The sequence below is a fragment of the Heptranchias perlo genome, chromosome 6 (assembly GCF_035084215.1).
Source record: "Heptranchias perlo isolate sHepPer1 chromosome 6, sHepPer1.hap1, whole genome shotgun sequence".
Lineage (NCBI taxonomy): Eukaryota > Metazoa > Chordata > Chondrichthyes > Hexanchiformes > Hexanchidae > Heptranchias > Heptranchias perlo.
The window spans coordinates 25,600,902-25,621,091 of NC_090330.1; the positions used below are offsets into that span (position 1 = coordinate 25,600,902).

Here is a 20,190-nt window from a genome sequence, read left to right on the forward strand (position 1 = left end):
GGTCATCGATGAAGCAGCTGAAGATGGCTGGGCCTAGGACACTGCCCTGAGGAACACCTGCAGCAATGTCCTGGGGCTGAGATGATTGGCCTCCAACAACACCACCATCTTCCTTTGTGCTAGGTATGACTCCAGCCACTGGAGAGTTTTCCCCATGATTCCCATTGACTTCAATTTTACTAGGGCTCCTTGGTGCCACACTCAGTAAATGCTGTCTTGATTTCAAGGGCAGTCACTTTCACCTCACCTCTGGAATTCAGCTCTTTTGTCCGTGTTTGGACCAAGGCTGTAATGAGGTCTGGAGCCGAAGGGTCCTGGTGGAACCCAAACTAAGCATCGGTGAGTATTATATAGCTATCCTCCATTCACTGCATTTTGCTGGAGAAATAATTCTGCTATACTCGGGAGGCTCTGTTTGCTGCAGTTCCGGTCATGAATTCGGAGACTCTAAATTAAAACCAACAGTTCCTCCCCACCTGCAACACATTGGCTGACACAGTGGTGTTAATATTCACTCCGAATAAAAATAGTAAAGTAATATTAAGAGATCAGGAACAGGAGGAATTAAAGAGTATAACTGCACAAAAAATTGTAATCTGGATTACGGGTTATGTACGTACAAGCACAAAGCATTCAAAATAAAACAGGAAACCTAAAAGCATTAATAACTATGGACGGGTATGATATATCTGCTATAGAAAATAAATAGCTTAGGTGTGGATAAGAACTTACCAGATGAAACATCGAGAGATACAGAGAGGGTAAAAGATGCAAGAACGTCCCAGGGGGTTGTATTAAGAAAGCATCCATATGGATAGAGTTAAGGAATATGGAGGGAACAAGTACAATGTGTATTACAGGTCATCAAACAATGGAGATGAGAAAGGTTTGTAGACAGGTCAGAGAGATATTCAAGAACAACAGGGCAGTTATATTGGGTGACTGGAATACAGGTAACACTTTTTAAAAGGCACCCTTAGATCATTGAATCAGTTTCCACTCCAACAAGGAAAGCAGCATTGCTCGATTTAGTTCTTGGAAATGAAGTGAGATGAATAATCAGAGAGAGTTAAAAAAAAAACTGGGGAACAGGAACACTACAGTTAGATTCAATACAATAGAAAAAGATAATTCAGTCAAAGATAAGGGAGTCAGACTTTGAAAAGTCATAGTTTAGGGAGATCAGAGGGACCTGACCCAAATTAATTCGGTAGAAAAGCGAGCTAGAAGATGATGGATCAGCAATGGGGAATCTTGAATTAGGCAATTGATTTTAAAAAAAGGATGTATTGTTATAGGTAAAACAGGATGCATCAAACCAGAGAGTTTAATGAATAAATAGATTAAAACTGAACTGAAACTTAAAAAGGCACATGATAAAACCAGGGATGACATCAATCTGCTATCATGATAAATTTTTGGTGCGAACATGAACAAAAAAAAATCATCAAAATTATGGAATTCAATTTCCAGAGGAATTTGAACTCATGACAACTGGGTTACTCATCCAGTATCATAGCCACAAGGCTACCACAGCCATGGATGGCAAGGATGGAATAGGAGAGAATATGAAACCTTTGGGGGACAAAAAATGGACGCTTATGCATCCAGTTGCAAAGAAGTTTTTTTTTAATTCACTCTCAGGAATGTGGGCCGTCACTGCCATTTATTGCCCATTCTTAGGTTTTTTTTTTCTATTCATTCATGGGATGTGGGAGATGCTGGTGAGGCCAGCATTTATTGTCCATCCCTAATTGCCCTCGAGAAGGTGGTGGTGAGCTGCCTTCTTGAACCACTGCAGTCCGTGTGGTGAAGGTTCTCCCACAGTACTGTTAGGTAGGGAGTTCCAGGATTTTGACCCAGCGACGATGAAGGGACGGCGATATATTTCCAAGTCAGGATGGTGTGTGACTTGGAGGGGAACGTGCAGGTGGCGTGGTTCCCATATGCCAACTGCCCTTGTCCTTCTAGGTGGTAAAGGTCGTGGGTATAGGAGGTGCTGTCAAAGAAGCCTTGGCAAGTTGCTGCAGTGCATCTTGTAGATGGTATGCACTGCAGCCACGATGCGCAGATGGTGGATGGGGTGCCAATCAAGCAGGCTGCTTTGTCCTGGATGGTGTCGAGCTTCTTGAGTGTTGTTGGAGCTGCACTCATCCAGGCAAGTGGAAAGTATCCCATCACACTCCTGACTTGTGACTTGCAGATTGTGGAAAGGCTTTGGGGAGTCACTCGCGGCAGAATACCCAGCCTCTGACCTGTTCTTGTAGCCACAGTTGCTGAGAAGGTGTGGTGGGCCTTCTTCTTGAACCGCCGAAGCAGTTTGATTCAAACGAATGTCTTGCTAGATCACTTCAGAGGATAGTTAAGAGTCAGTTGGTGTGGGACTGAAGCAACAAATAAGGACAACAGGTTTCCTTCCCTAAAAGGGAGGATATCAGTGAACCAGTTGAGTTTTTAATGAAAATTCGACAGCTTCATGGTCACTTTGGCTTATGTCAGTTTGTTTAAATTTCCACATTTTTCTTCAAACTGAATTCAACTTCTCAAACTACCATGGTGGGATTTGAACTAACATTCTCTGGATTATTAGTCCACGACGACACCCCTGTATTATATTCAGCTGCAGCACCACTATCACAACCCCAACTGACATGATCGCACTCAGCACAGATAGGAGAATTGAACACAAGACCTTCTGGTCTGCATGGATTAGCTAGGCATTGTGTAACCCCGCTGAACCACTGGGACAGTAATCGAAAGTATTTTGTCAGCAATTTGTGCATACTCCATCTTTGTATATTAAGTCCCAACATGCAGCAACTTGTGAATAGATGAAGGTTTTCAAATAAACATAATAGTGCTGCGATGTAGGAAAGAACAAAATCTTGAGTAGATGTTGCCCTTGAAAACACACTAGCAACCCTCATGAGAAACCAGTTAGATTTATGGACAAGATACTTACCAGCGACTTCTTTAAACATATCTGGCAACGACTTACATTTTTTTTTAAACATGCAATTTAAATTTCCCACCTTACTGAAACATGGATAAGGGAGGGGCAGGACTGGCAGCTCAATGTTCCAGGGTACAGATGCTATAGGAAAGATAGAGCAGGAGGTAAGAGAGGAGGTAAGAGAGGAGGGGGAGTTGCGTTCTTGATTAGGGAGAACATCACGGCAGTAGTGAGAGGGGATATATCCGAGGGTTCGCCCACTGAGTCTATATGGGTAGAACTGAAAAATAAGAAGGGAGAGATCACTTTGATAGGATTGTACTACAGACCCCCAAATAGTCAACGGGAAATTGAGGAGCAAATATGTAAGGAGATTACAGACAGCTGCAAGAAAAATAGGGTGGTAATAGTAGGGGACTTTAACTTTCCCAACATTGACTGGGACAGCCATAGCATTAGGGGCTTGGATGGAGAGAAATTTGTTGAGTGTATTCAGGAGGAATTTCTCATTCAGTATGTGGATGGCCCGACTAGAGAGGGGGCAAAACTTGACCTCCTCTTGGGAAATAAGGAAGGGCAGGTGACAGAAGTGTTAGTGAGGGATCACTTTGGGACCAGTGATCATAATTCCATTAGTTTTAAGATAGCTATGGAGAAGGATAGGTCTGGCCCAAAAGTTAAAATTCTAAATTGGGGAAAGGCCAATTTTGATGGTATTAGACAGGAACTTTCAGAAGTTGATTGGGAGAGTCTGTTGGCAGGCAAAGGGACGTCTGGTAAGTGGGAGGCTTTCAAAAGTGTGTTAACCAGGGTTCAGGGTAAGCACATTCCTTATAAAGTGAAGGGCAAGGCTGGTAGAAGTAGGGAACCTTGGATGACTCGGGAGATTGTGGCCCTAGTCAAAAAGAAGAAGGAGGCATATGACATGCATAGGGAGCTGGGATCAAGTGGATCCCTTGAAGAGTATAGAGATTGCCGGAGTAGAGTTAAGAGAGAAATCAAGAGGGCAAAAAGGGGATATGAGATTGCTTTGGCAGATCAGGCAAAGGTGAATCCAAAGAGCTTCTACAAATACATAAAGGGCAAAAGGGTAACTAGGGAGATGTGATGTGGAGATGCCGGTGATGGACTGGGGTTGACAATTGTAAACAATTTTACAACACCAAGTTATAGTCCAGCAATTTTATTTTAAATTCACAAGCTTTCGGAGATTTCCTCCTTCCTCAGGCAAATGGAAGGAGGAAATCTCCGAAAGCTTGTGAATTTAAAATAAAATTGCTGGACTATAACTTGGTGTTGTAAAATTGTTTACAATTAACTAGGGAGAGAGTAGGGCCTCTTAAGGATCAACAAGGTCATCTATGTGCGGAACCACAAGAAATGGGTGAGATCCTGAATGAATATTTCACATCGGTATTTACGGTTGAGAAAGGCATGGATGTTAGGGAACTTGGGGAAATAAATAGTGATGTCTTGAGGAGTGTACATATTACAGAGAGGGAGGTGCTGGAAGTCTTAACGCGCATCAAGGTAGATAAATCTCCGGGACCTGATGAAATGTATCCCAGGACGTTATGGGAGGTTAGGGAGGAAATTGCGGGTCCCCTAGCAGAGATATTTGAATCATCCACCGCTACAGGTGAGGTGCCTGAAGATTGGAGGGTAGCAAATGTTGTGCCTTTGTTTAAGAAGGGCGGCAGGGAAAAGCCTGGGAACTACAGACCAGTGAGCCTGACATCTGTAGTGGGTAAGTTGTTAGAGGGTATTCTGAGGGACAGGATCTACAGGCATTTGGAGAGGCAGGGACTAATTAGGAACAGTCAGCATGGTTTTGAGAGAGGAAAATCATGTCTCACGAATTTGATTGAGTTTTTTGAAGGGGTAACCAAGAAGATAGATGAGGGCTGTGCAGTAGACGTGGTCTACATGGACTTCAGCAAAGCATTTGACAAGGTACCGCATGGTAGGTTGTTACATAAGGTTAAATCTCATGGGATCCAAGGTGAGGTAGCCAATTGGATACAAAATTGGATTGACGACAGAAGACAGAGGGTGGTTGCAGAGGGTTGTTTTTCAAACTGGATGCCTGTGTCCAGCGGTGTGCCTCAGGGATCGGTGCTGGGTCCGCTGTTATTTGTTATTTATATTAATGATTTGGATGAGAATTTAGGAGGCATGGTTAGTAAGTTTGCAGATGACACCAAGATTGGTGGCATTGTGGACAGTGAAGAAGGTTATCTCGGATTGCAACGGGATCTTGATCAATTGGGCCAGTGGGCCGATGAATGGCAGATGGAGTTTAATTTAGATAAATGTGAGGTGATGCATTTTGGTAGATCGAATCGGGCCAGGACCTACTCCGTTAATGGTAGGGCGTTGGGGAGAGTTATAGAACAAAGAGATCTAGGAGTACAGGTTCATAGCTCCTTGAAAGTGGAGTCACAGGTGGATAGGGTGGTGAAGAAGGCATTCGGCATGCTTGGTTTCATTGGTCAGAACATTGAATGCAGGAGTTGGGATGTCTTGTTGAAGTTGTACAGGGCATTGGTGAGGCCACACTTGGAGTAGTGTACAGTTCTGGTCACCCTACTATAGAAAGGATATTATTAAACTAGAAAGAGTGCAGAAAAGATTTACTAGGATGCTACCGGGACTTGATGGTTTGACTTACAGGGAGAGGTTAGACAGACTGGGACTTTTTTCCCTGGAGATCACCCCTCGGTTAAGGGGTGATCTTATAGAAGTCTATAAAATAATGAGGGGCATAGATAAGGTCGATAGTCAAAATCTTTTCCCAAAGGTAGGGGAGTCTATAACGAGGGGGCATAAATTTAAGGTGAGAGGGGAGAGATACAAAAGGGTCCAGAGGGGCAATTTTTTCACTCAAAGGGTGGTGAGTGTCTGGAACGAGCTGCCAGAGGCAGTAGTAGAGGCGGGTACAATTTTGTCTTTTAAAAAGCATTTGGACAGTTACATGGGTAAGATGGGTATAGAGGGATATGGGCCAAGTGCAGGCAATTGGGACTAGCTTAGTGGTATAAACTGGGCGACATGGACATGTTGGGCCGAAGGGCCTGTTTCCATGTTGTAACTTCTATGATTCTATGATACCACTGAATTCCCATCAATCTTTTACATTTCCCCAGCACATGCGTCATTTCATTGTAGGAAGGCTACCTACTTCGATTGGGTGCCTCCTATTATCCAGCCCGAGGATGGCAGAGTTGGATCCAACTTGCTTTTATTTACTGTTTTTACTCGAGCAGCCTCCCAACAGCATAAAGATAACAAACTCACCAAATAGCAACACAAGATCGACAACATAATGCCTTCATGCACCAAAGTGCTATGTCATTCTACCATCTTCTATTTTCTAATCATATTGAAGTAAACTGCATGCTTATGCACAAGGTGGCGCTGGTTTCCAATTGAAGAGAATGCTGCCTCCTTAAAAGACAAATACCTCCTCTTCCTCCAGATATTCTCCTGGAACTGCATTTAAGGGCAAGCAAACGGCCTGATCATTCGCCATCACCAGTGCCTTTTTCAGCCAACCAACCACCATGAGGATCACACTTAAGTGGGATCAAATTTTCCACCTCCCCCATCATCAACTTCATGCCCACAGCATATCTATACAGCTGAGATCAGGACTTTGAACCAGTGACCTACTACTCTGCTGCAACTGACATTAACCCACCACACTCCAACATCCCTTATTGGTGCTTTAAACAGTCAGCGCTGCCTATGCTGATGATATACAATATGAATTCTGCACCCTGAATACATAGTGATCAACTGCAACTTGCAAGTTGCACCCCCATTATCATCATTTTCTCAAAATTATTTTCATTTTGGCTAATTTTGTTTTCATGAACCCAAGGACATTCATGGTAAAAGATGAAACACTTTTTCCATGTCAGTATCATGCACTCTCCGGTCAGGCATCACACAGGAAGATGCAGCATTAAACAAGGTCAACTCAGCTCCTGAAATGTGCGTTAGCCCTGACCCCTAAAGAAAACCCTATACTGTATACCAAAGCCCAGGCCTTAAAAACCAAAATGTCCCAGGTTTGATTGAGTCGACCCTAGATAAGCTAATCTGGGTTGGGGCACCAACAGGGACACTAAAATGGCTGGAAAACCACATAGTTGGAGGACTGAGTGGTGGAAAGGGTTGGACACTGACATTTCACCTCTGGTACCCAAGTTCAAATCCAGCCAGCCTGAATGGATGGAAGCTTCTTCCACCTGGCTGTATGGGTCCAACGTGACATCAAATTTCAACAGTGTCAATCAGGATCTCGGCTCATGGACCCAAAATATGAAAATGTGTAAATTCATAGGATACCAAGCTACCCAAACAGCCAAATAACTGATGTGTTTTCATGATTTCTTGGAGCAAGCTAATTTCTCGATTAAGTGATGTGCAGCCCACGAAGTTGTAACTTGCCTAAGTATGCTAAATGCTGACCCCCTACACTTATAGATTCATTACATTAGGTTTGGTCCGATACTAATTATCAGTTTCAGTGATAACACAACTTCAATAACCTTGGGTATTTTTTTTTATTATTCGTTCATGGGATGTGGGCGTCACTGGCGAGGCCAGCGTTTATTGCCCATCCCTAATTGCCCTTGAGAAGGTGGTGGTGAGCCGCCTTCTTGAACCACTGCAGTCCGTGTGGTGACTGTTCTCCCACAGTGCTGTTAGGAAGGGAGTTCCAGGATTTTGACCCAGCGACGACGAAGGAACGGCGATATATTTCCAAGTCGGGATGGTGTGTGACTTGGAGGGGAACTTGCAGGTGGTGTTCTTCCCATGTGCCTGCTGTTCTTGTCCTTCTAGGTGGTAGAGGTCGCGGGTTTGGGAGGTGCTGTCGAAGAAGTCTTGGCGAGTTGCTGCAGTGCATCCTGTGGATGGTGCACACTGCAGCCACTGTGCGCCGGTGGTGAAGGGAGTGAATGTTTAGGGTGGTGGATAGGGTACCAATCAAGCGGGCTGCTTTGTCCTGGAGGGTGTCGAGCTTCTTGAGTGTTGTTGGAGCTGCACTCATCCAGGCAAGTGGAGAGTATTCCATCACACTCCTGACTTGTGCTTTGTAGATGGTGGAAAGGATTTGGGGAGTCAGGAGGTGAGTCACTCGTCGCAGAATACCCAGCCTCTGACCTGCTTTTGTAGCCACAGTATTTATATGGCTGGCCCAGTTACGTTTCTGGTCAATGGTGACCCCTAGAATGTTGATGATGGGGGATTTGGCGATGGTAATGCCGTTGAATGTCAAGGCGAGGTGGTTAAACTCTCTCTCGTTGGAGATGGTCATTGCCTGGCACTTGTCTGGCGCGAATGTTACTTGCCACTTATCAGCCCAAGCCTGGATGTTGTCCAGGTCTTGCTGCATGTGGGCTCGGACTGCTTCATTATCTGAGGGGTTGCGAATGGAACTGAACACTGTGCAATCATCAGCAAACATTCCCATTTCTGACCTTATGATGGAGGGAAGGTCATTGATGAAGCAGCTGAAGATGGTTGGGCCGAGGACACTGCCCTGAGGAACTCCTGCAGCAATGTCCTGGGGCTGAGATGCTTGGCCTCCAAAAACCACTACCATCTTCCTTTGTGCTACGTATGACTCCAGTCACTGGAGAGTTTTCCCCCTGATTCCCATTGACTTGAATTTTACTAGGGCTCCTTGGTGCCACACTCGGTCAAATGCTGCCTTGATGTCAAGGGCAGTCACTCTCACCTCACCTCTGGAATTCAGCTCTTTTGTCCATGTTTGGAACAAGGCTGTAATGAGGTCTGGAGCCAAGTGGTCCTGGCGGAACCCAAACTGAGCACTGGTGAGCAGGTTATTGGTGAGTAAGTGCCGCTTGATAGCACTGTCAACGACACCTTCCATCACTTTGCTGATGATTGAGAGTAGACGAATGGGGCGGTAATTGGCCGGATTGGATTTGTCCTGCTTTTTGTGGACAGGACATACCTGGGTAATTTTCCACATTGTCGGGTAGATGCCAGTGTTGTAGCTGTACTGGAACAGCTTGGCTAGAGGCGCAGCTAGTTCTGGAGCACAAGCCTTCAGCACTACAGCCGGGATGTTGTCGGGGCCCATAGTCTTTGCTGTATCCAGTGCACTCAGCCGTTTCTTGATATCACGTGGAGTGAATCGAATTGGCTGAAGCCTGGCTTCTGTGATGGTGGGGATATCGGGACGAGGCTGAGATGGATCATCCATCAGCACTTCTGACTGAAGATGGTTGCAAACACTTCATTCTTTTATTTATTCTTATGTGCCCCTCCCCACCCCAAACAAGGAAGGGCGGGTGTCCGTCCGTCCAAATAGGAGTAAAATATTTAAAAACTGGTTTAAACTGTAAACATTACATTTCATGCAGATTTTACTTCCAAGCACGAACTTACTTTATTACTTGGAAAAGTGTTCTATACAACTGAGTGAAGATATCATTGCTATCCTCCAGTTCAAAGCAGATGTTATACGACTTTACCCAGGCAATATTCTGCAGTGAAACAAAGAAAACCTTGATCATTCTTCAAACGACTAAAATAATTCAATTTTAAGAAGGCTGCAGGACTATGGCTATTTATTAAAAAATGAAATTATGTACTTGTCTCTCCACATGGCAATTTCCCAGATATTATCATGTTATCAAAAAGTGGTACCAAAAGATAATTGGGCTCCACATTGAGAAAGGAGAACAGTAGCAAGTCACTCAGATATTTGAGCACCATCATAATGTGAATTAAGAGCAACATTTCAAAGATCATAGCAGATCATCCTGCATTGGATACAGGAATGCTGTAAAGACTGATGAAGAAAAAGGTTTTAGGGGAAAGAACAATGGAAGTTTCCATACTGCACACTAAGCACAAAAATTATTTCCCCAGTCTGCACAACAATTGTGTTCACATGTTATGCAACACTTCAAATCTGAAAATGAAAACAATGCTGAAAACATAATGCGTTGGTGCACTTCTGAAGGAACAAATTAATGTTTTAGCTGAGAATTCAGAGGTCGCAGAAATATTCAACCCATCATTCTTTTTCAAATGTTAACTGACCTGTAACGTTCTAGCATTTCCTGGATTTTATTTGTGTACTAGTGTCGTATGATTTTTTAAAAATAGAAAATTCAAAAGATTTCAGGTCCAAGAGCTGGACAGTGACACTGTAAAAGGCAATAGGACCTGTTTGAAAAACTGAAATTCTGCAAAAGTGATTTTCTGCCAATAATGAAAGCATTTTCAACAAAACTCTGAGGTCCTCCAGCAATAGGCTAGAAGCATTTGTGAGCCTCAAAATACCCAAATATTAAGTCCACCAAAAAAGCAGCAGACCATCCCTTGGCGGCTGATACTGCTGCAGGCACAGAACAAGTATATTATTCCTAATACTTCTGGCCTTCAGCTAGGGAGAGGAGAGGAAAATGAGCCAGGTTTCCACTGCTGATCACCACCTGTGATCTTGCTTGTGCAGCAAAGATCAAGATTGGTTATCATGTCCCTCCCATTGATGAATAAACTGCCAAAACTGGTTATCGAGGTTCACGCACAGAAAAATGCCTTTTGGTACATTACCCAAGGGGACGGCATTCACCAAGGAGTCAGTTCCTTTGGCTGGGGGGGTGGTGGCGGCACGCAGGAAGCAGTCAAGATGATTTAAATGGTAATTTCAGGACTAGAAAGTTAGTTAAAAACTAAGTTGAATTTTGTCATATTGAAAAAAAATGAAGCTATCATAACATGGTTTTATTTTATCTGAAGTAAATAACATATTGGTTTCTGGTCAAGAATTGCTTACCTTTCTCCAGCCACATATAAAGCTGCATTGGCAGTGTCAGAAACATTTTAAATGGGGAAGAATTTGACGACTTTTTTTTTGAGTCAGTACATAACAAGCCCTACAAGAAAAGATGCAATACTGGACTTGGTGTTGGGTAATGAACCGGAGCAAGTCAGCAATATGAAGGTGGGAGAAAAGTTAGGGTTGAGCAATTATAACAGAGTTAGCTTTAAAGAAAAAATAAATAAAATCAAACAAAGTTAATTGATTTGAGAAAAGCAATTTACAAAAGGATCAAAAGATTTCTCTTGCATAAATTGGAAGCAAATAAAGTTAACTGATATAACAGCGGACCAACAGGCACAGCATAGTCGAGCAACATTCCAAAGAGGATAAAGGAGCTGTGTCTAAGGTTGTAGTTCCTGGGTGAATCGTCAAATTAACTGAAAATAAACAATAAAAAGCATACAACAAAGCTAAAGCTAGCGACCCAAAAGAGTTGAGAAATTCCAGTCTGCAAATAGAAACAAAAAAAGGCAAGAAATATTAAAATGGACAATGAAAAAAAACTTGTATCCAATGTAAAGGGAAAGAGCAAATAATTTTATCAACACGTTAGGAAAAAGAGAATCATGACAGAGGAGTTCGAGCCATTCAAAATGAGCATGCTAAGATCATGGCAGATTAGCAAATGGCTGCTTATTAGCCACTTAATAAACATTTTGCTTCAGTATTTACACAGAGGTAAGAAAGTCTTCAAAGGCTATGGACAAGGAAGTAGAAGGGCACCCAAAAAATGTACACATTAATAAGGAATCTTGTTTAAAAGGGCTGAGCCCACTAAAAATCAGTCAATGTACACTTGTGATGGTCGGGTCAAGTTTTGACTAAACTAATGGAATTTTTTTGCAAGAATAATATGTAAGCCTTCAAATTTGTGGGGGTGGGGGGGGGCGGGGGGCAGATAAAAAGAGCCATGAAGATAACAAGTGGTATTTTGAGGCTTATATCTGGAGGGACTGAATACGAAAGAAGTTATGACAACTCAGACAAAACAACAGCTAGGCCACATCTGGAATAATGCCCAGTTTTGGGCTCCTCCCTACAAGATGAGAAATATAATAGCCCTGGAGAAAGTGTAATGCAGATTATCAGGATGACATCATTGATCTGTGTTGAGAGGAAAGGCTGGAGCAACTGTATTCTCTCAGACCAAGGCGTCTGGGGGAGGGGGCAGCAAGAGATTCAGTAGAGACGTTCAACATGATAAAAGGAATAAATAAAGCAAACAATGGTAATTTCCACTGGTAGATAAATCGAAGACAAGAGGCCAAGATAAACATTAGAGACATCAACAGGGGAAATTAGAATAAACTTGATCATGCAAAGAATTATCAGAATGTTGAATGTTGTGTCACAACTGGCGACTGATGCTTAGTAGTTTATAGCATTCAACAAGATATTGAATAATCAAAGAATTGAAACAGTATAAGGAGAAAGCAGAAAAATGAGTGCGTAAAATTAGGCTCCCCGAAAAGGCCTAAATTCAATCAAAAACGGCCAACGGGCATATCTGTGCTAAAATTTCTATATATCTCTTCATTCCTCAAACCCTAACCCATTTTAATACTTAAACCGAAAACATTTCACGGATGACACCAACCAAGTTATAACTATTAACACAGGTGACATATACCAGATATCCGTTTTCATCAATAAGCCTGCAAACCCAGTGATTATTTGGTGGCTGGAATGAGCCTTCATGTAATTCGATCAAATATTAAGAACTGTTGAATCCTCAAAGCATATTGTGCCACTCACCTCAAGTAAGTAGAAATATCTGTTAAACTGTGCACTTTTTGTGTCTTCTAATCCCTTAAGCTGTCTTGTTATGAACATAAAAATATCCTGGAGAGAATAAAATTGAAAGCTTACAGTATTTTAAAATGACTTAACAGATTTGAGAGACAAATGCTCTAGATTCAGTAATGCAAGACTATTCCAATAGTTTAGAAACAAAATGGATATGTAGAAAAACACAAACTTAATATTGTATTTCAAAAAAGCAAATTTAAAATTCTCAAGAGATTAAAAGCTACCTTAAGTTTATCTGGTGATGTATAGGGTGCCTCTGGGGCATAGATTCTAAAAATATCAGCCAGGCAGCAGGCAACCAGCAGTCGCACATCCTTGTCAGGATGTTTAAGGAAAAAATCAGAAGCAAGGTGCATTGCCAGATTGAGATACAACTCCTTCTCATCCTCTGAATCTTGGTCCATGTCCATGAAGGTTTTTACCACCATCTAAGAGTCAAAAATAGATATTTACTTACTCAAAAGTCCAGTTTCAACATCTCAGTGAACAACATAAGTTCAGCAGTTACACTAAAATAATGAGCTGCATTTCAAGGCAAATGTTGGAGTTAAATTTCTCCTTTACGAGTTAATGCATGGCCTCCTTTTATATTACAAAAAATATTAGTTAGTCATGCCTGCAGCCCATAACTAGCTAGTTAGCAAAGCAGAGAGAATTGTGGCCCAGGGCAGCTTCTTTGGACTCTCCTGCGTTATAGTGAAGTTTTCTGCTCCACCAGGCACCTCCCAGCCGAAACCAGGAACTCAGTATGTGGGCAGAGAGGGGAGCTACAGGTTCAAATCCAAACCCAAAAAGTCTGTGACACTGACTGTTGGGCTTCAAATAAACTTTTCCATCTTCCAATTCTTATGCACTGTATTAATCTGTATTACTTTAAATATTCTGTTTACAGTAATTTCCCTCTGAGTGAACACAAAGTGACAACTTGCATTCTTACCATCCTTTGTCTGAGTCAATAGATATCTTCCTGTGACCTACACGGGAACATTTCAAAGTGAAGTTCCAAAAAATTGTTCGCAATGGTTAAACATACATGCAGTAATGAGTCCATATTTCAATTTTTTTCCCAAATTATTATAGAAAAAAGCAAATAACCATTTTCTTATAGGAATTTTTTTTTTTTTTAAAGTCAGGTACTAAACTAAGTAAAAGTTCAAAAAATGCCATATTTTAAGAATGCTCAGCCGATGATGGAATTATTTTTTTTAATCTCTACATAACTTCTTCCACCTATTTCCACTCTAATAACCTGGCTCCAGATCTACAGCAGAGCATGCAAGTTTAAAATCTTGGGGCATGTGGCAGAAGGAAGTGAAAAAAAATAGCAGCCTCCTTCAACATCAAAAAGAACAATAATTTAATTTTAGCAAACGCACTGAAATTGCCTTCACCAGTCATCTCTGCGATAGAAGCATAATTGGTCACCTTTGTTCAATTTTGTAAAAGAATGGGGAAGCACTCCCTCTCCACATGACATAACCAATGATGGGAGCTAAATGGTGCAAGGGCTGCTGACCTTGTGTCATTGGGGTTGGCTAATCTCAATGTTGGCTTTGGTTTCTCTGGATGCTCCTCTGTAGCAAAATGACAGTACTTGAACCAGACTATGAATGGCCCTCAAAGATCTTTGACAAGGCTAACACTCTGTATATGCCGGCTTTTTATAATAGGACTTTTCCATCGATGTTTTCGAAGAGAGCACTGATTGTTTGCTGGGTATTGTACTTCTAGGGATCTTTTAAACATCATCTGAAAAGCAACTTAGCCATTGCTTTCAATGAAGAGTTTGGTCCATACGTCCGTGTACCTCCAAGACCTTAACTTAAGTGCCCAAGGTGGAAATACTGACTTACCTTCAGACTATGCCCAAATTAGAGCATCACAGACTCTGCTGAAATTGGTATTCCAGGTTGCTTTTCCAAATCAAGTAAGCCAAATAGCTTGTATCTAATAAGCAACATTGACTGCTGTAACAAAAATACTAGTGAGGGAATCCTGTTACAGGCATCAACCTGAACGTTTTTCTACATACTATCTAACGCAAACCTCCACCTCAACAAACTGCTGAATCAGGAACCAATTCAGTTCCATTTTGAATTATGGCAAGGAGCTTGCACTACGATAATCCAGTCTTCAGATTAATACCAGCCTATGTAGAGCTGTGTTGTTGGAACAGAATATTTAAAACTATTAAAGGCCAATCATAATTGTCATTTTTTTTTTTGAGAGTTTGAAAATATTAACCCCTGAAAAACTGCATTTCGAAAGTGTTGGTAATTGATACATATTGGATATATGGGAATGATTACAAACCAGTAATCTCACAGTGGCTGAGATGATGTCATAAACTATGCAATGAGACGACAACCTTGAAATGGTGTGGTTTTACTCTGCTTTGTTTTTTTTGCTGACATTGGCTTTCATGGTGGATACTGACAGGCAGTGCTCTCCATATCAATGATGCATGATGACGTCCACACTGACAGATCAATTATTTTAATGTAATCACTGCAAGTTGCTTTGGATGTATGTATAAATTGAGCCTCATCTCCCACAATGACTTTTTATTCTTATAAAAATGGAGATACTCAAAACCATATTCAGCTTAATTCTGCTGTCTGATGGTGGATACATGAGAAATACTCTGTAAAAAGCCAATGAGAGTTTTAAAGATGTATATAAAATAGTGGCAAGAACATGCTGATTTTGCACAAATGTAGTCGGCAGGCTCAGGTATTTGGTAGTTTGATATAAATAATCCAAGGGGAAAACTTGTTCTGCTTTTGAAGTAAGTGTTTTTAGATCTTTCTCACACAATACTTTGAGCATTGTTAACCACAGAGCTTCCAATGTCACAGCAGCCAAAGTTCACGTGGCGGCTGTGCAGTTACTTGTACAACATAATATAGAAACAGTTCATTAACTTGTAAAAAAACTTTTAATAGCATAACTCCAGATTGAGCATGGGTAATAGGAACAGGAATGTTTTTCTACTATCCTTGTTGCACATTTTAAAAAGGTGATGAAAATAAATATATAACCTGCTCGGATGATTAGAGGTGTGGAGAATAAAATAAAGCAGAAAAAGGAGGCTTATGACAAATATCAGGTTCATAATAGAGTCAAGAACAAGGCTGAATACAGAAAGTACAGAGGCGATCCAAAAAAGGGAAGACTGGCAAAGAAAGTGTATGAGAATAGATTAGCAGCTAATATAAATCGGAGCCCAGAAGTCTTTTTATAAACATATAAATAGTAAAAGCATAGTCAAAGGAAGTGTGGGACCGATTTGGGACAAAAAAGATCTTCTTGTGGAGGCAGACGGCATGGCTGAGGTACTAAATGAATACTTTGCATCCATCTTCACTAAATAAGAGGATGCTGTCATTGTAGTAGTAAAGGAAGAGGTCGAAGAGATATTGCAGAGGATAAAAATAGATAAAGGGAAGTACTTAAAAGATTGGCAGTACTCAAAGGAGAAAAGTCACCCGGTCCAAATGGGATGCATTCCAGGTTAGAGGGAAGTCAGGGTGGAAATTGCAGAGACTGGCCACAATCTGTCAATCCTCCTTAGATATGGGGACATGCCAGAGGACTGGAGGATTTCAACTGCAACAACGCTGTTCAAAAAATGGGAGTGAGATAAAGCTGGCAATTACAGGCTAGTCAGCCTAACGTCGGTAGTGGGGAATTTTTTTTTAATATACAGACAATAATAAAAAGGGACACAATTAATTGGCACTTGGAAAAGTATGGGCTAATAAAATGAAAGTCAGTACGGATTTGTTAAAGGAAAATCGTGTTTGACTAACTTGATTGAGTTCTTTGATGAAGTAATGGAGAGGATTGAATGGGTATGACTAAAGATACAGAAATTAAAATGAAACAGATAAAGGAGGCTTATGACAAATATAAAAGGTTCATAACACAGTGGAGAACCAGGCTGAATACAGAAAGTACAGAGGAAGCAAAAGGGTAATGGTCGACAGGTGTTTTTGTGACTGGAAGGCTGTTTCCAGTGGGGTTCCACAGGGTTCAGTGCAAGGTTCCTTACTTTTTGTGGTATTAAGAGTTCTTTGAGGAAATAACGGGCAGGATGGATAAAGGGGAACTAATGGATGCAGTATATTTGGATTTCCAAAAGGCATTCGATAAGGTGCCACATAAAAGATTACTGCACAAGAGCTCATGGTGTTGGGGGTAATATACTGGCATGGATAAAGGATTGGCTAACAGAAAACAAAGTCAGGATAAAAGGGTCATTTTCAAAATGGTAATCTGTAACTAGTGGGGTGCCGCAGGGCTCAGTGCTGGGGCCTTAACTATTTACAATACATATCAGTGATTTGGATGGAGGAACAGAGTGTCTTGTGGCCAAATTTGCTGATGATACAAAGATAGGTGGAAAAGCAAGTTGCGATGAGTACAAAGTGTCTGCAAAGGGATATTGACAAGTTAAGCGAATGGGCAAAAATTTGGCAGATGGAATATAATGTGGGAAAATGCAAAGTCATCCACTTTGGAAGGAAAAATAAAAAAGCAAAATATTATTTGAATGGAGAAATACTACAAAATGCTGCGGTACAGAGGGATCTGGGTGTCCTCGTACACGAAACACAAACACAGTCAACATACAGGTGTAGCTGGTAATCTCCCTTCACCACCAGCGCACTGTGGCTGCAGTGTGTACCATCCACAGGATGCACTGCAGCAACTCGCCAAGGCTTCTTGGACAGCACCTCCCAAACCCACAACCTCTACCACCTAGAAGGACAAGAGCAGCAGGCACATGGGAACAACACCACCTGCACGTTCCCCTCCAAGTCACACACCATCCCAACTTGGAAATATATCGCCGTTCCTTCATCATCGCTGGGTCAAAATCCTGGAACTCCCTACCCAACAGCACTGTGGGAGAACCTTCACCATATGGACTGCAGCGGTTCAAGAAGGCGGCTCACCACCACCTTCTCAAGGGCAATTAGGGATAGGCAATAAATGCCAGCCTTGCCAGCGACACCCACATCCCATGAACGAATAAAAAAAAAATCTGGAAGGCAAACGTGATACTGGCCTTTATTTCTAGGGGAATGGAGTATAAAAGCAGGGAAGTCATGCTACAACTGTACAGGGTGCTGGTGAGACCACACCTGGAGTACTGCGTACAGTTCTGGTGCCCTTATTTAAGGAAGCACATACTTGCGTTGGAGGCAGTTCAGAGAAGGTTCACTAAGTTGATTCCGGGTATGGAAGGGTTGTCTTATGAGGAAAGATTGAACAGGTTGGGTCTATACTCATTGGAGTTTAGAAGAATGAAAGGAGATCTTATGGAAACATACAAGATTCTGAGGGGACTCGATAGGGTAGATGCTGAGAGGATGTTCCCCCTCATGGGGGAATCTAAAACTAGGGGGCATTAAGGGGTGGCCCATTTAAGACAGAAGTGAGGAGGACTTTCTTCTCCCAGAGGGTCGTGAATCTTTGGAATTCTTTACCCCAAAAAGCTGTGGAGGCTGAGTCATTAAATACATTCAAGACTGAATTAGACAAATTTTTGATCAGCAAGGGAGTCAAAAGATATGGGGAAAAGACAGGAAAGTGGATTCGAGATAAAAATCAGATCAGCCATGATCTCATTGAATGGCGGAGCAGGCTCGAGAGGCAGAATGGCCTACTCCTGTTCCTATCTCTTATGGTTTTTATTAATAAGACTTAAAAGTAAGGGGCATGATTAAGCTCTTTGCAGATGATACAAAAATTGGCCATGTGGTTGATAGTGGAGGAAGAAAGCTGTAGACTGCAGGAAGCTATCAATGGACTGGTCAGGTGGGCAGAAAAGTGGCAAATGGAATTCAATCCAGAGAAGTGTGAGGTAATGCATTTGGGGAGGGCAAACAGGGCAAGGGAGTACACAATAATTGGGAAGATACTGATTGGTGTAGAGGAACAGAGGAACCTTGGAGCGCATCTCCACGAGCACCTGAATGTAGGACAGGTAGATAAGGTGGTTAAAAAGGCACACAGGATACTTTCCTTTATTAGCTGAGGCATAGAATATAAGAGCAGGGAGGTTATGCTAGAACTGTATAAAACACTAGTGAGGCCACAGCTAGAGTACAGAGTAGAGTTCCGGTCACCATATTACAGGAAGGATGTAATTGCACTAGAGAGGCTACAGAGGAGATTTACGAGGATGTTGGCAGGACTGGAGAATTTTATCTATGAGGAAAGACTGGGGTTGTTTTCTTTGGATCAGAGGTGGCTATGGGGTGATTGAAGTGAGGTATATAAAATTATGATGGGACTAGAGTGGATAGGAAGAACCTATTTCCCTTAGCAGAGGGGTCAGTGACCAGGGGCTTCGATTTAAAGTAATTAGTAGAAGGATTAGAGGGGAGCTGAGAAGAAATGTTTTCACCCACAGGGTGGCAGGGGTCTGGAACTCACTGCCTGAAAGCATGGTAGAGGCAGACATCTAAAAAAGTACTTGGATGTGCAATTACAGGGCTACGGACCAAATGCTGGAAAGCTCTTTCGGCCAGCATGGACACAAAGGGCCGAATGAATTCCTTCTGTGCCATAACTTTCTGATTCAATGATGAGGGTAGTGCAGTTGATGTGTATACGGACTTTCAAAATGCATTTGATAAAGTACCACACAATAGACTTAGAAGCAAAATTGAAGCCCATGGGATTAAAAGGAACAGTGGATACAAAATTGGTTAGGGGACAGAAAGCAGAGTTGTGGTGAACAGTTGTTTTTCAGACTGGAGGCAAGTATACAGTAGTGTTCCCCAGGGGTCAGCATTGGGACCTCTGCTCTTTTTGATATATACTAATGACCTGGATATGTGTATAGAGGGTATAATTTCAAAGTTGGCAGAGGACACAAAACTCGGAAACGTAGTAAATAATGTGGAGGATAGTAACAGACTTTTGGAGGACAGAGACAGACTGGTGAAAATGGCATACACATGGCAGATGAAATTTAACGCAGAGAAGTGTGAAGTGATGCATTGTGGTAGGAATAATAAGGAGAGGCAATATAAACTAAATGGTGCAATTTTAAAGGGGGTGCAGGAACAGAGACCTGAGAGTGCACATATACAAATCTTTGAAGGTGGTGGGACAAGTTGAGAAGGCTATTAAAAAAGATGGGATCTTGGGCTTTATAAATGGAGGCATAGAGTACAAAAGCAAGGAAATTATGCTTAACCTTTATTAAACACTGTTTAGGCCTCATCTGGAGTATTGTGTTCAATTCTGGGCACCACACTTTAGGACGGGTGTCAAGGCCTTAGAGGGGGTACAGAAGAGATTTACGAGAATGGTACCAGGGATGAGGGACTTCAGTTGTTTGGAGAGATTGGAGAAGCTGGGGTTGTTCTCCTTAGAACGGAGAAGCAGAGAAGGTTAAGGGGAGATTTGATAGAGGTGTTCAAAAGCATGAACTGTTGATAAGAGTAAATAAGTAGAAATTGTTTGCAGTGGTAGATGGGTCAGTAACCAGAGGACACAGATTTAAGGTGATTGGCAAAAGAGCCAAAGGCGACAT

General features: G+C 42.0%; 1 protein-coding gene across 3 annotated transcripts in view; it reads right to left on the minus strand.

Annotated features, from left to right (window-relative positions):
• Positions 1 to 20,190, minus strand: part of pds5b (PDS5 cohesin associated factor B) — a 218,689-nt gene that overhangs the window by 152,625 nt on the left and 45,874 nt on the right. For all 3 annotated transcript variants that reach the window (XM_067985956.1, XM_067985959.1, XM_067985957.1), the window contains exons 3-5: positions 12,860 to 13,063; positions 12,582 to 12,668; positions 9,380 to 9,477 (exon numbers count right to left, since the gene is read on the minus strand). In XM_067985956.1, coding sequence (XP_067842057.1) covers positions 9,380 to 9,477; positions 12,582 to 12,668; positions 12,860 to 13,063 — 389 coding nt within the window. The remainder of the gene's footprint in view (positions 1 to 9,379; positions 9,478 to 12,581; positions 12,669 to 12,859; positions 13,064 to 20,190) is intronic.